Source organism: Thalassophryne amazonica, chromosome 14, assembly GCF_902500255.1.
Source record: "Thalassophryne amazonica chromosome 14, fThaAma1.1, whole genome shotgun sequence".
In the NCBI taxonomy this organism is placed as follows: Eukaryota; Metazoa; Chordata; class Actinopteri; order Batrachoidiformes; family Batrachoididae; genus Thalassophryne; species Thalassophryne amazonica.
Genome location: NC_047116.1, coordinates 13,935,707 through 13,951,132, shown reverse-complemented (window position 1 = coordinate 13,951,132; position 15,426 = coordinate 13,935,707). Strand labels below are relative to the sequence as shown.

Below are 15,426 nucleotides of genomic sequence, written 5' to 3'. Positions count from 1 at the left end.
AACTTGAAACGGCGAGACGCTGCCGCCTCGAAGCGCAGATCGCCGTCAGGCGCCGTGGACCGTCCTTAAAGCGACACTACCAGACCAAAATCTCTCATCAGCCGTTAAAAGTTTTACCGAAAACCAGCTGAATTTATTGAATGGTGTCCACTCAGTTGTGCCTTACAGTTTTGAAAAAATTTTTACCAAACAAAGCAACAGTCTCTGAGCCATTCCTAAACAATGAAAAAAATCGACGAGCGGGTGGACGACTCCTCACTCAAAGACTGCCCACAGGCGAATGACGTAACCGACAGGCGTGAAAAAACTCTCGCATGCCCACGAGGGTTCAAGCATGTCTGATGTAATCACACGTGATTCAAATCCATATGGTTTTTGAAAAAATAATAAGGTCGGATACTTTTCTAATAGACCTCGTACATCAAGTATGTACTGTTTAAATCACTTAAAAATGTTTAAATAGTATTTACATAATTCAGTTTAATTAGGCAAAGTTTTATAAAGTAGGTAAGCCCCGCCCAAAAAACAAAACAGAATATCTTAATTTCAAGGTGTCTTATTTTGTTCTGTAAAATTGCCTTTTATTATTATTATTATTATTATTACTTTGACATTGAATAAAACAATTCTTTAATCCTATAATCATACAGATTGAATAATAATAAAATACTTAGCTGCACCTTTATGATTTATCATTTTGTTAAACAAAATATTTTGCATTAAAAAGACAAAATGAGGTGTTTTTAATATCCATATTAAAATATTTTTATTAAATTATCGTGTTGGATCCGGAAGAGAATTCCTGAAATGGGCAATTCTATGGTAACGGAATTACAACAGCAGCAAAATCTGGACATATGGCATCTAACCACAACAGATTAGCTCAGATTGTAATTCCGTTACTGTAGAATTGCCCAAATGGTTGTTTTTGTTTTTTAAATAGCTGCTGACAGCCATAAAATTGTACCTTGTAGTGTTTCTGATAACCCATAGAGGGCAGCAAAGCATAAAGTAAAGAGTTGATACAAACAGCCGGAGACCCGCTCACAGTTTACTGTGTGTGGAAAAAAGTCCAAACAGAATTGTCACGTCAGTTAAACGGGTCATAAAGTGAAACAAACACTGATTTACTGGTTTATTTTTTAATAGAGTTAAACTACATTTGAGAAAAGCTTTGATCCAGGTGTTTGACTTTTTGTTTCCTCCTCATGTTTGTGTCACACGGTGTGTTCACTGACATCTGTGTCCTCCAGGTTGCACGGCAGAAGATTCAGACGCTGGAGAGCAGCGTGGAGAACTTCCTCTCCCGGGAGAGCAAAATGAAGCACATGATTCGCTCCTTGGAGCAGGAGCGGGCGTCTTACCAGAAGACCATCGAACGCATGCGCTCGTGCTTTCCTGCCGACGCCGTGGCAGATGTGGAAATGACCCACATCAAAACTGGACCCAACGGGAAAGCCAAAGCTGCGGCCAAGAAGCCCTGAGGGCCAAGCGAGGCCTGAGAGTGCAGCGGAGCCGGACGCCACAGCGCTGGTTTTAAAAACGTGAGGAACAGGTTTCACTTCCACTAGCCGTGAACTAATCCGGCAGCGGATCAAAGCTGCTGTTGTTGGTCAAAACTGTCCTCACCGCGGCTTCGCCCGCTTCATACGTTTGACCATTGTGGGGCATGTTTGAGTTAGTCACAAGTGAAAAAAAAACGTGCCCGCCTTAGTAACACTTTTAAACACTGCCTTCGCTGACGGATTCATGATCCAGCTCAGTAGCACCACCTGGTGGCGAACAATCATTCAGCCCTCAGGGTCAATTTACAGCCGTCCAGTTTTAAGTCTTGGGCTCAGGCTAATCACGTTGATTTATATGAGTAGTTTGCTTTTTTTGTCACTTATACTTGAATTTTTTGTGAATGTAAAATCCCTCCAAAGATGATGGTGATAGGGGTTCTGTTTTTATTAAAAAAAAATGTTTAAACAAGACACTCCCATGTGCCACATTAGACTTTTGGCTGATTCCTCACTAAACCATTACCATTGAACTCTGGAATATTTCAAGCAGCAGATCGTCTCTCACAAAGTTTGTACTTCAATCCATCGTCCACTCGCCATTTCTCTGTAATCACATCATCACACGCTGCAACGATTCCTTATCGAGGATTCTAGTATCGATATCAGGTTATAATAAAGTCCTCACATCATCTCCAGCTAGATATAAACTAAAAGTGCAATAATTTCAACTAGACAGGCTGTGGATTGAGTGTACACCACTGCCAAGGCGAAACCATCCCATAAGAAAAAGTTTAAAATAATAAATGAAATAAAGTCTCCTTACTCCGCCCCCTTTACACCACAAAATGTAATACGATCTTTTCTAGACCTTTTACCAACATTTTCTTCAGGTTTTAGAATATTATTTTCTTTAGTATATGAATCCACACCAAAGTTTAATAAAACCAACTTTACTAAAAACATTAGTGCACTGTATCATGTCGCTAATATTAAAAACATCTTTAAAAAAAAAAAACATCATGACCTCACCGTTTTAATGAAACGGAATCAAATCCAGCATCAGTCCAAATTTTTAATTTTTAAAGTTAACAGGAGCCACTGAAAACGGAGGGGGAAAAATTAAAATTTTAAAATTTACAATACATGCAATATATTTTTTTAAATAAGCAACACTGTGAAATAAGTTGTATCAAAAATATGACTCTGAAGAATGCATTGAGGAAAACTACAAAAATTCAAATTAATGACCTGGAATATTAGAAAAAGTAAATGTTGCTTAATTTTTGCAAAAAGGAGCATTATTCAAAATCCACAACATTAATAGTGAATTTAAAAAATTACATAAACGCTATGATCAAAAACAGCACACTACTTGAGGAATTTCAGAACTCTCCAAAAATCATACTTTTACGTTCAGACCACGAAGAGCGTGTCTTCACAAAGGAAAACAACTCCAAAATGGTGCCACAAAGGTTGTGTAACCCCCAAAATAGACAAATGTCTCAGGCTTATAGAATCTTACAACAATCAAGTTCTCAGAAATCTTTATTCTGTCAGCTGGCAGTTACTGACAGAAAAAATATTTTTGAATCCGACAAACAGAAGGAATGCTTTCTGGGAAAGCACGAGTACGTAAATGTTCATAAACTATTTTAATTACAACAGCTGAACTCAAGTGGACAGCGGCAGGTTAACTCTTCAAACTTTAATCTGGTCAGATTGTCTTTTTTTTAACTTGTAATTCTGACATTTTGAGCAGTTCGAAGACTTTTAGGTCTGGATGAAAGAAATGCACGAGTCAGGGTGCACAAAGTGGAGACCAAAGAGATAAAAATGAACAACAAATCAAAATATAAGATAAAAAAAAACTGATTTCTGTTTGTTGGCGTGGCACTCACAGATATTACACAAAAGATGAGTGAAATATGAATTTAAATAAGAGTTTGTGTGTTTGCATCTGATTGTGGTCTTGTTGTGCTGCTTCTGTTTTTCTTTGTAGCACCATGTGTGCTGCTGTCTCATTTCTCAACAACACACACCACAAACGTTTTTCAGTGCAGTCGAGACAAAACCAAATCTTCAACTACTTTTTTTTTTTTTTTTTTTTGGGTGGGTGTAGGGGTGGGGTGTGGGAGCGGCTTCTTTCCTAAGCTCAGACAGGATGTCAGGTCGTCTGCCTTCTCGGTTTCCGGTGTGACTGCCCGCGGTGTCGCCTCGAGCTTCTCACCACATTCACACTCGAGCTGACAAGAAGAGAAACAAGGACCCGACTGTGAACTCTAAAATGCTGTTTTTTTTTTTTTTAGTTTTCCAAATGTGCACGTTACAAATTTAGCAAGAATAACTTTTCCTCCCTTAAGTTCCCTGAATATTTGACATTTCCAGATGATGCGTATCTGCAGCAGCTGCATGGTCACATGACAACTATTTTTTTTTTTTTTTTTTTTGCTCAGCGGTGCGTCAGACCGCAAAACAAATAAGAACTTAAAGACACTCAAGTTCCTTCTTTAGCTGTGGGAATGTATACGTGCGTGTGCACTGGGGGTGTAATGACACACCAAACGGAAGGTTTGACACGATCGCAGGGTTTCTCACAAGCCGAGTGAAAAACTGTTGCTGAGAGCTCTTATATATGTTTATGAGTCTTTCCTGTCTTGTTTCTTTTGGCCTGTTCTGTTGGTGACAGAACACAATGTGTGTTATCAGTAAATAGTTTACACTCAGATCATTTGAAATTTAACCAAAACTATGATGCGGAAACTGAAGCAGAAGACATTTTAAACATATCTAACTGGTAGAACAATAAACAATATAGGTAAGTAAAGCAGTGTTTCTGAAACTCATTCAGACCAAGGACCACTTGACCAATAAATAAATAAATAAAAATGTCACTCCCCAAATATCTTAAAACAATCGGTCTGCTTACCCCTCCATCTGTATATTACAGCTTTACGTCTGTTAGACTCCAGAGTCATTTTTAAAGTTTGAAAAACGCTTTTAAGTTAGACATACAGTATCAATTTAAAATGTTATTTTACCAATATACTCAAGGGCCACTAGGGGTCACTCTTGGACAATGAGTAGCTTACAGATCACCAGTCTTTGAGAAAAAAAATAGATACAGCTACACTGATACATGGAACCATGAATCAATCTTAAATGCGCTACCGAAAATCAAGTTCTACTGGTTCAGAAACGTATGCTGTGCTTGTTTATGCTACGCTAGCAACAGCTGGTTTCTTCTGGACTTCTGCTTTCTGATGCTATATGTGGTGCTGCACCCAGTAGTGGGAAAAAGTGACCACAGGCAGTACCAGCATGCTGCAGCACAGTAGCAAAAACCCTAAGAAGGTCTCTGGTTTTTTATATGTATTTGAAGTTAAGCAACACCATTTTTGGTTTATTATAATTGATGGAAAGAAATATCTCCAATAAACAAAGAACTGTATCAGACAGAGTAAAAAGTATTGCCCATGAATCCTATCCTAGCCCATGTATCTAGATCCATATCAGATATTTTTGCAGGTGTGTGTGTGTGTGTGTGTTATATATATATATATATATAAATCTGTTTCAGAGGAAAGATTTACAAATAACCAGGCTTCTACAAATTGTTAAACCAATACTTATCTTCAGCACAGCGTTCCACTCTTTCCACATTTGACTCAAAAATGTTATTTTTCTCAGTATTCTGAAAATGTACGTTGTTGCATCATAAATTCCTCTTCCACGGGGCGTCGTTGCACACTCACGTGTACACAGCTTACAGAGCTGACACACACTTAAGTGTCCCTGAATCTCTTTAGCTCGTGTGACTCAACAGTCCTGGTCTCTGATTTCTTCAAAGGTTTTTATTTGAAGGCAACATCCATCTATGAAAAATATACCTTATGAACAGCATCTATCAGTCCTCTGGCTCTTGGAAACAAGTAGCGACAGTGCTGGGTTTTTCTTTGTTTTTTTTACCATCTTACTGTAAAGGTGTTCTAAAACTTGAGTGTCTTTTTGCATACAATGCAACATGTAATTTTTTTCGTGATGCTGGGAGGTTTTTGTTTTTTTTTTTTGCATATACTCGTACTCTGTACACTTGCCTGCTTGTACATTTGCTGAGAAGCAGAACTTTGAGACTGATCAAACTGTGTGGCTCCATCATCATTAAATGTTCCCGTGATAACTGAAGTGACATAATAAATGTCACCACTGAAAAGCAGGGATTGTCTGCATTTAAACATATCAGACAAATCTCATACAACAGGGATTTCAAACTGGTGGCCTGGGGGCCTGATAAGAACCATTAGTAAGTACATAATGGTCCGTGGCATGCCTTACATTGTTAAACATGGTCCACATGATAAAAATCCTGGTTGGGGGCCTTCAGGTCATTTCAGACCATGGTTTTCAAACATGCTGATGTGCATCTACAACACGGTTGATGCACAACTTTTGCGTTTTTTTTTTTTTTTTTTTTTGCCTGTACTTTGCTTATTTACTTTATTTGTGCACTACAAAACTGATTTATGAACCAAAAAAATGTTTCAAATCAACCAATGCAATTGACTCTGTCACTACACCTGTCTGAACATGTCTGGTAATCTGATCTTTTTGTCTTTAATGTGATGATTCGAAAAGAAAGTTAAAAAAAAAACATCACTGTTGGCAAACTGTTAGCATATTTTTCTCAGTTTACTGATTAGTGCCAACAGGCTAAGGTGACCTTTATCATCCATTGCACAGAGATACCATGTTATTTTGGTTTTATGTAATTTTTGTTTGCAGTTCATCCTCATGGCCACTGGAGGTGCTTTCAGTCCTGACTGCTAAATTATGCTTCGATCACTGTGTTTTAAAGGAATGATTGCTTGATAAGAGCTAATTTCCAAGATGAGGGCTACACGAAGAACAGATATTGTCAATAATTCTTCAATAAACCTCACCTTGCCTTGTTTTCCGTCTTCTGGTGCCCTTTTTTCCTCCTCTCTTGCCCTACAATAATAAAGAAATCATGTTTCTTCACTGCTCGACAAGCCGGTGCTCTCGGTGTAGGATGTAGCCCCGAGCTCAAATGGTCTCTGTGTGTAGAGACATTGCGTAAAAGACCAGGTTAGGCTTCGACTGTTTGAGAGACTATTTAAAGGCCTTTCAAGAGTTTTACTTTGGTGATGGCCTCGGGCAAAGAGAACTACAGGTCCACAGTAAGGGGAAAAGATGTGTGAAATATTTAAAGGATGTCTATATTTCTGAATTAAGTTATGTTATAGCGAATAAAACATCAAAAACAGCTTGAACAGAAAACATGCATTATACCATGCAAGTTCCCCCCAAACTTAACATAAGGTAGAGATCTGTATTATTAGAATCATTATTTACTACTATGGTGTTGCTGTTGCTGTCGTTAGTAGTAGCAATCGTAGCACATGTCATCATAGTATTGTATTAGTATTATTTAGATATTTTGGTTTGTGTCTTGGTGGTTGAGAATTTGAAACAAATAAATACAAATTCAGATGCTGGGAACAGGTCAGGATACCTTTAAATTTAAGAGGTATCCTACCATCAGATTCATAAGTATTTGGACAGTGACACGGTTCTCTTAGTTTTGTCTTGGTACACCACCGCAATGGAGTTGAAGTAAAACAATTAAGATGTGTTTGTAGCATAGACCTTCAGATTTAAGGGATTTAACAAACATACTATGAGCCATGTGGGAATTATGGTCATTTCTATAAAGTCTCTGCATTTTCAGAGGCCATAAGTAATTGGACAAACTATAAGGATTATGATTAACACAATCACTTTTACAGCCAGCTAATGCATTGGGGATGGGGGATACCCGCAATCCAAGATACTCTTTAACCGTTTATGAATTTTTTTAACCAAATTAGCAAGGGATTTTTTTTTTGCCTTTGGTAATTAACATTGCTTTAATCAATTCCATTTAAAGCAGAATTGCAGTAGTAAAATGAAACACTCAAAGTAATATTGTACTGACTGGCCAGCATGGATCAAAGATGAGTGGCTGTGTTATAGTTGTTAAAAATACCTTCATCCTTATTATTAATATTGTTATGTGCAAAACTGTCTTTTAAAAAGAGCTACAGGCCTGTATCCTGTAGCTTGTGTATTCAAGTGGAAAGTGCTTCCTGATTGGCTAACTAGAAGTGTCATCTGTCAAAAACAAAAATGTAAAAAATCCAAGTAAATCAGAGGTGTGTCAACGTACTGTGGTGCCAAAATACTGACAATGGTCCAAAATAAAGAATAATTTGAAGCATGTTCATACAACTGTATTTTTCTGAGCAGTTACACATCACACAGCCCCTAAATTTGCATTTGATAGCTGACAGATTTCAAGTGAACCTTTGGGGAAATGTTCTTCATTAAAAGCAGAAACATGTATTTTATTGTTGGGGTTTCCCCATGATGTCATTCGGGTTTCCCTTCCCATTTCCTTACTCCCTGCACAGAGAAAACTATCATCTCCAAAAGCAGGTGAAGACAGCCCGAACACTGTGTTCTTTCTCTTTTATTGCGTACTATGTCCATTTAAATTAAGGTGCAATTTTCCCTTTAGAAAACTCTAGAATCTGGGCCCAATCACGATAGTTACAGGCTATTTTTTTTCTAAAAAATGAATAAATAAATAAAAATTGTTGTTAGGCAGTGTGAGTAAACTCTCATCGAGTCAAATAGACTTTGCATTTTTGACGTTGTGATAAATGTAAATAAAAAGTAGTATTATATCCCAACTGGACCCCAGGTGGTCCTGTGGTGTCGTAGATGTGGCAAAGGGCCACACCAGCGCTTGGTTCCAGGCTCAACTTGCAATAAATGTAATTAAAATGTCAGCTTATTTCCCAGTGGCGACATCATGATGGACTCTGCTAACTAGATCCTAAAGGGTTTGATAAAACACTTTGATCGAGGCTCTTTTGTTTTAGAGTACGGACTTGAATCGCAAGAACCCAGTGAGAGCGACATCAGTAGAGGAGGGGCTTCAAAGATAGCAGCCATGTTGTTTTCTGAGGACGGCCTTTCCCAGAATGCACTGCTGAGTGTCGCTCTGATCAGTCTCTGCCAAGCCTGGAGCACATACATGCACAGACACACAAAAGTCCGCCAACCAGGAGCCTATCTTGCTCTAAACAAAAGAGGCCACATTCCTGGATTATTCCCACACCAGGACACATCCTGCGACGGGCCAGCACTGGGATTCTGGGACTCCGCTGGGGATTGGCCAAGAACGATGCTTCTTCTGCCGAAGGTCATATCAGCTCAGTTTGTGTTTTTATTTTCTCCGTCCTCCTTATCTTCATCCTTCAATCCATCATTACCTCCTACCCTGCTTCCCGCTGTGTTCATCCTCCCTGTGGAACTGAAGCTCTCAGCTGAAGTTTATGAGCAATATTTACTGTATTGTGGAGTGCACAGGAGACTGCAAAGAATGCTTTGAAACAGATGTTCAGACGGGATTATAGAGAAAAGAAAGCAATCAGCGTGCTGACCCCGCCCAAACTCAGTCTGTTAGCAGGATTAGTCAAAAGGTTTCCAGTCCATCTCAGCAAAACATTGTGAAAATAAATAAATAATCACTATGATCAAATAGACGGACACAAAGTTTTATGTTCATACAGATCCAGATGTGGATTAAGTTTTTTTTTTTTTAACTTTGTCATCACTTTTTAAAAATCCCAATTTCAGTTTTTCTGTGTTTCAGTATTTCATTGTCATTTGATTGCTACAACAATTAGAAGATTAGGCTGAACTTCCAAAAGGAAGAACACATATTGGATTATGGGTATTCTTTAAACTATACCCGACAGATATATGTGGTCTATTAGAAAAGAAACTGACCTTTTTATTTTTTTCAAAAACTATATGGATTTGAATCACGTGTGATTACATCAGACAAGCTTGAACCCTCGTGGGCATGCGTTAGTTTTTTCACGCCTGTCGGTTGCGTCATTCGCCTGTGGGCAGGCTTTGAGTGAGGAGTGGTCCACCCCTCCCATCTATTTTTTCATTGTTTAGGAATGGCTCAGAAACTGCCGCTTGATCAAAATTTTTTCAGAAACTGTAAGGCACATCCGAGTGGACACCATTCGAGAAATTTAGCTGGTTTTCGGTGAAAATTTTAAGGGCTGATGAGAGATTATGGAGTGTTACTGTCGCTTTAAGGACAACCCACGGAGCCGGAGGGCGCGCCGCGCTCCGAGCCGCCATCGTCAGCCTGTTTTGAGCTGAAAAAGTCCAAATTTAAGCCTCTGTTGACCCAGGACGTCGTGAGAGAACAGAGAAGTTTCAGAAGAGGTCAGGATTAGCAGTTTATCCGGACATTCCACTGTTAAAGGAGATTTTGTAATGAAAGACATGCGGACGGATTCGCGCGTTGGCAGGCAGCCGCTCATGGCCCGGCGCCACAGAGAAACACCTCCGTGTTGATAACATTCGTAAAATTCAGGCGGCTTTCGATGGTTTTCAGTCGAGTGAGTATCCGAGAAACTGTTCAACAGCTGGGCATGTTCAAACTTGTCCCATAACGCTTCCAACAGAGGTGTTTCTCTGTGGCTCCATGGGTTGTCCTTAAAGCGACAGTAACACTCCATAATCTCTCATCAGCCCTTAAAATCTTCACCGAAAACCAGCTGAATTTCTCGAATGCTGAATTTCTCGAATGGTGTCCACTCGGATGTGCCTTACAGTTTCTGAAAAAATTTTGATCAAGCAAAGCGGCAGTTTCTGAGCCATTCCTAAACAATGAAAAAATAGACGGGAGGGGTGGACCACTCCTCACTCAAAGCCTGCCCACAGGTGAATGACGCAACCGACAAGCGTGAAAAAACTCACGCATGCCCACGAGGGTTCAAGCTTGTCTGATGTAATCGCACGTGATTCAAATCCATATAGTTTTTGAAAAAAATAATAAGGTCGGATACTTTTCTAATAGACCTCGTATGTATTGGTTGGCCGATAATATCGGTATATCTGTATCAGCATTATTTTTTCCAGATATGAAAACCTTTATTTTACCATTTTACCAATTAATCAATGCAGAAAAACACTTTAACTGGTGGAATTGGTGTCATTTCTGTCTCTCTCTCTCTCTTGTGCTCTTCATGAGGTGGAGAACGCATTTGGAATTGACTAAAAGGTAATATTTGTAATATTTATATAATGGCTTCATAAAACAGCTGCATTGTCATTCCTTCTTATGAGTATCTATAAAGTTAAGTTTATTATAGATTTAACATCTCATCATAATTGTTCAGATGAGCAGCACTGTGGTGCGGTGCGCTGACGCAATCACTTGCACTAATGCAGTGTTTTTCAATTGTTTGTGCAATGTTCACATAAAGGTCACATAATGTGTGCCAGAGATTTTGAACATTTCAAAATGTATTTTATGCACTTGCACAAAGGCGCGCACAGTTTACAACGGTTTACAATGAGTTTACTCTCTGGCACAGCAGATTGCATACCAGTGAGCGGATCAAATTTGTGCAAGTGTCAAGGCACTTCCTCTATCTCTCGATGGTACATGCCATGGAGGGGATAACTTTTCCCTGATATCTCCTCCTGTTCCTTATCACTGTCCGTCTTCAGCTGCCTGAGGCATTCTTTTAGCAGTTGATCTCGGGGGCCATTTTTCTGATGTATTCATGGATGCTCCTCGTCTCATCCCGGACTGTTGCTCTGACACTCACTATTCCTCGCCCTCCCTCCTTGAATTGCGCATAGAGCCTCAGGGTACTGCTCTTTGGGTGGAAACCTTCGTGCATTGTGAGGAGTTTTCATGTCTTGACATCAGTGGCATCTATGTCCTACTGTGGCCAACTTATGTTCGCAGCTGGGAAGAAATTAATTTACTCCATTTTGTAATAAGGCTGTAACATAACAAAATGTGGACAAAGTGAAGCACCGTGAATACTTTCCGGATGCACTGTATACATATGAATCACTACTGCAAAACTGTACTTTGTGAAAAATTAACAAGTCCATCAGAGGCATATATGATTCCAGGCTGTGCAGATTTACTGTCGGGAACTTGGGCGCAAAAAGGCTGGACACAAATGTGTCAGGCGTAGAGTGACAAAATGGATTCACTAAAACAACTGGCAAAGGTCAGTACACAGGCAGGCAAGTCAAAATCAGCAACGGTATCCAAATTATGAGACTTACTCAAGGTCAAAAACAGGCAAAAGGTTCAGTAACACAGCGAGGCAAAAACAAGGACAAGGACTGTGAACAAAAGGCTGGAACAAAGACACGAGGAACATCGAACTGGAAAAGACAGGAGGGAAAACAGAGGGTTTAAATAACAGGTGTGATTAGAGAAAATGAGACACAGGTGTGGGAGAACAATCAGGAAGACAAAAGGGGCGAGACACACCCAGACCCAACCCCAAACACAAGACAAGACTGTGCAGTCAGGAAAAACACAAAGCAGACAAAACCTGAACATAAAGAAAAGCCCAAACAAGAATACAATGAATATACAAAAACCCAAACATGAAATGACAAACTTGCTTTCATAATTCTGGCCTCTAAGTACATTTTTCAGATTTGGGAGAGCACGCCCACTGGTGTTTTAAGGTTTGGAATTTTGATGTTAGTTGAGCTGTGTTGGGTGACATACACACAGGCAGACACACAGATGTAATCACCCGTGAGGTAGAAGCACTGATCTCTGCGGTGTGCGTGGTTTTCTGCACAACAAAACACAAGAGCTGTCAGTGCGGCTGCAAAGAAGGAGTCGAGGAGGAAGGAGGTTAGAAAGCACCCTCCAGCCTTATATGGATATTCACGCTGCTGTGGCGGCGATGCCGTGGAAGCTGGACTGATTTCAGTAGAAAGTAATCTGGACTGGAGGCCATCGAAGCAGCAGCAGCAGCAGCAACAGCTCTGTTTTAAACTTTGCAGTGTAGTTATCTGCAAGTTAACAAAAATCAATCTTGGGGTTTGCAACCAAACGCACTGTAGAAACGTGCAAAGCTGCAGAACTGTGCAGAGCTGCATCAACGCGTAGAGTTACAGAGCTTAAAGTTTGTGAAAACAGAGGACCAAGAACAGAGTGAAGGTTTGGAAGTGGTGATGGAAATAGCTGGAGGGTGGGGAAGAGACTCAGGTGGGTTCAGTCTAGTCCACACAGAGCAGCCAGTTCCCCTGAGACCCCCCCCTCCCCTGGCCGCCCCCCAAACACACATTTGGTTCAGAGTTTAGCCCTGCCTTGATTCCTCTCCCGAGCTTTCCTCTCCTAAATAACTCCGTCTCCCCGCCCGGTGTTTCAGCTCCTTTAAACCTCCTTGTTTGCGTCTTGCGTGTGGTGAAATGAACCCCTCAGCAGAGCAGCCTTGGATTCCAATCAGCGAGTGTCCCTGCGTGAGCGCGCTCGCAGAGCTGTCAGTGACATGTTTTAGTTAGCGCACTGACAGATTTGCTTCCTACAGAGCGCTTTTCTCCCACTGTACCTGTCACCGATGTGTCTGCCAGAGGGACTGATGGTGCACGGCCGGAGCCGGCAATGACACAGGGAATACGAGATAGCACAGTAATGAAGCTGCAGAAGAAACACAAAACTAAACACGCACGCTGTCTTCTTCTTGCTATTCCCACGACGGGTCCGGTCCGCTCCTTTGGTTCCTCCCAGTGACTGCGGGTAGAGCCACGAAAGCTGCCTGGAGAGTCTTGTGATTAATGGCACACTTGTCATGTCTAAATCCTCTTCATCTTTTTCCTGACAAGAGCCACTCTTCCTCTTCTCACCTTCCCCCGCAGCGGTCTGGCAGGCACGCTACCCATGATCCCCTTGGGCCAGCTGCAGCACATGCTCGGGAGTATTGCCAGGCTCACCTGATCCAACGCTTCAGTCATCTGTGGAACCTCTGGAGGCCCGCACTCACCAGGGGATCACAGATATACAGTACGCGTATGCACGTGCGGGCGAACAGGCCACAGGCATGCTGCCCGGCAACATATTCTTCACGGTCGCCCACCGCGCTCTGTGGCTGCTCTTGTAGACATCTTGAGCAGAGTCGGTGCGTGACACATTTAGAAACACAAGGAGGTTCAGGCACAGTAAATATCAGGAATCACCGTCTTAATGAGGCCATTTTCCAACTGATGATCCCGGACAAAAGTGACAACTGTCCCAGGCGGCCGCAGTGATCGGAGCAGGGACGCTGTGCCTGAGTCCTTCTACTTATCGCAGCCGCTTCACCTCAGTAATAATTTAGACAATCTCCATATGTAATGCCGAAACACCAAAGACTGTTCGGGGTGGAGAGAAGGTTTATGGTATTCAAGAGTCAAAAACCACAAAGGAAAAAGGAGCCGGAGGTTGGACCTTTGAGCCAATACATCTTGGAATATCTGAATGCCCAAACATTTTCATGGCATTGTGGAGTTCCTTACTTACTGATCGCTAAAGAAGACGAGGCCTAAAACACTGCAGACACTTCCTCCTATCAAGAGGAACGACGTCTACAACATTTGCTTCACCCTCTCCCGTGTTGTATTTAAGTGCAGTCGGCAGGGTTAGTTTTAAGACAAACTTTATGAGCAAGCGTGCATGAATACTATAGATAAATAATACCAAATCAGAAAAAGTTGGGCCATAAGGGGGAAAAAAAAAATCTGCTGTGATCCTTATTTTTAATTTCAATTTCAATCAATTTATTAATTTATATAGCGCCAAATCACGAGAAAGTCTCCCCAAGGTGCTTCACATAATTCACAACAACACAAATTAATCTAAAATCAAAATTAAAAGCAAGAAAAGCACAGTTAAAAGATAAAACACAATAAAATAAAAAGAAATTACAAAGCAAACACAAAGATTAAAAAATTAATGATAAGACAGTCTAAAAAAGTGGGTCTTCAGTCTTGATTTAAAAATCTCCACCATGTCAGACTGCCGAATAACAGCAGGTAGATCATTCCAAAGAGCCGGACCACGGTAGGAGAAGGCTCTATACCCCACAGACTTTTTGTTCATCCTCGGAACACACAGAAGCCCTGCGCCCTGTGAATGCAAAGGCCTCGCAGGTACGTAATTTGACTTCGGTTTCATTGCAGGCAGTATAGCCCAAGATATTTTGTGTTTGTGTGGTCAACATTTCATTTTTAATTCAATTTCAATTAAATTTATTCAATTTGTAGAGCGCCAGCTCAGGACAGTGTCGCCCCAAGGCGCTTCACACAAAACCCGAAAACAAAAAATGAAGTAAAAGATTAAAAAGCACAATTAAAAAAACACAATTAAAAGAGTACAAGAAATATTAAATATTGAAAGTAATAAAAAGCATAATAACAACAATAAAAAGCATAATGACAAATATGCTAACTAAATGAGAGGGAGAATACATGTGTCTTCAATCAAATCAAATCAAATCAATTTTATTTATATAGCGCCAAATCACAACAAACAGTTGCCCCAAGGCGCTTCATATTGTAAGGCAAAGCCATACAATAATTACGGAAAAACCCCAACTGTCAAAACGACCCCCTGTGAGCAAGCACTTGGCGACAGTGGGAAGGAAAAACTCCCTTTTAACAGGAAGAAACCTCCAGCAGAACCAGGCTCAGGGAGGGGCAGTCTTCTGCTGGGACTGGTTGGGGCTGAGGGAGAGAACCAGGAAAAAGACATGCTGTGGAGGGGAGCAGAGATCAATCACTAATGATTAAATGCAGAGTGGTGCAGACAGAGCAAAAAGAGAAAGAAACACTCAGTGCATCATGGGAACCCCCCAGCAGTCTAAGTCTATAGCAGCATAACTAAGGGATGGTTCAGGGTCACCTGATCCAGCCCTAACTATAAGCTTTAGCAAAAAGGAAAGTTTTAAGCCTAATCTTACAAGTAGAGAGGGTGTCTGTCTCCCTGATCTCTATTGAGCTGAGTATTCCATTAACTTTAACTAGTAAT

At 40.7% G+C, this 15,426-nt stretch overlaps 1 protein-coding gene across 8 annotated transcripts in view; it reads left to right on the top strand.

Moving 5' to 3' along the window:
* Positions 1 to 6,453, top strand: part of tbc1d4 (TBC1 domain family, member 4) — an 88,516-nt gene extending 82,063 nt beyond the window's left edge. For all 8 annotated transcript variants that reach the window (XM_034187233.1, XM_034187232.1, XM_034187231.1 and 5 more), the window contains one exon: positions 1,254 to 6,453. In XM_034187233.1, coding sequence (XP_034043124.1) covers positions 1,254 to 1,484 — 231 coding nt within the window. In that variant the 3' untranslated portion in view covers positions 1,485 to 6,453. The remainder of the gene's footprint in view (positions 1 to 1,253) is intronic.
* Positions 6,454 to 15,426: the final 8,973 nt, after the last annotated feature.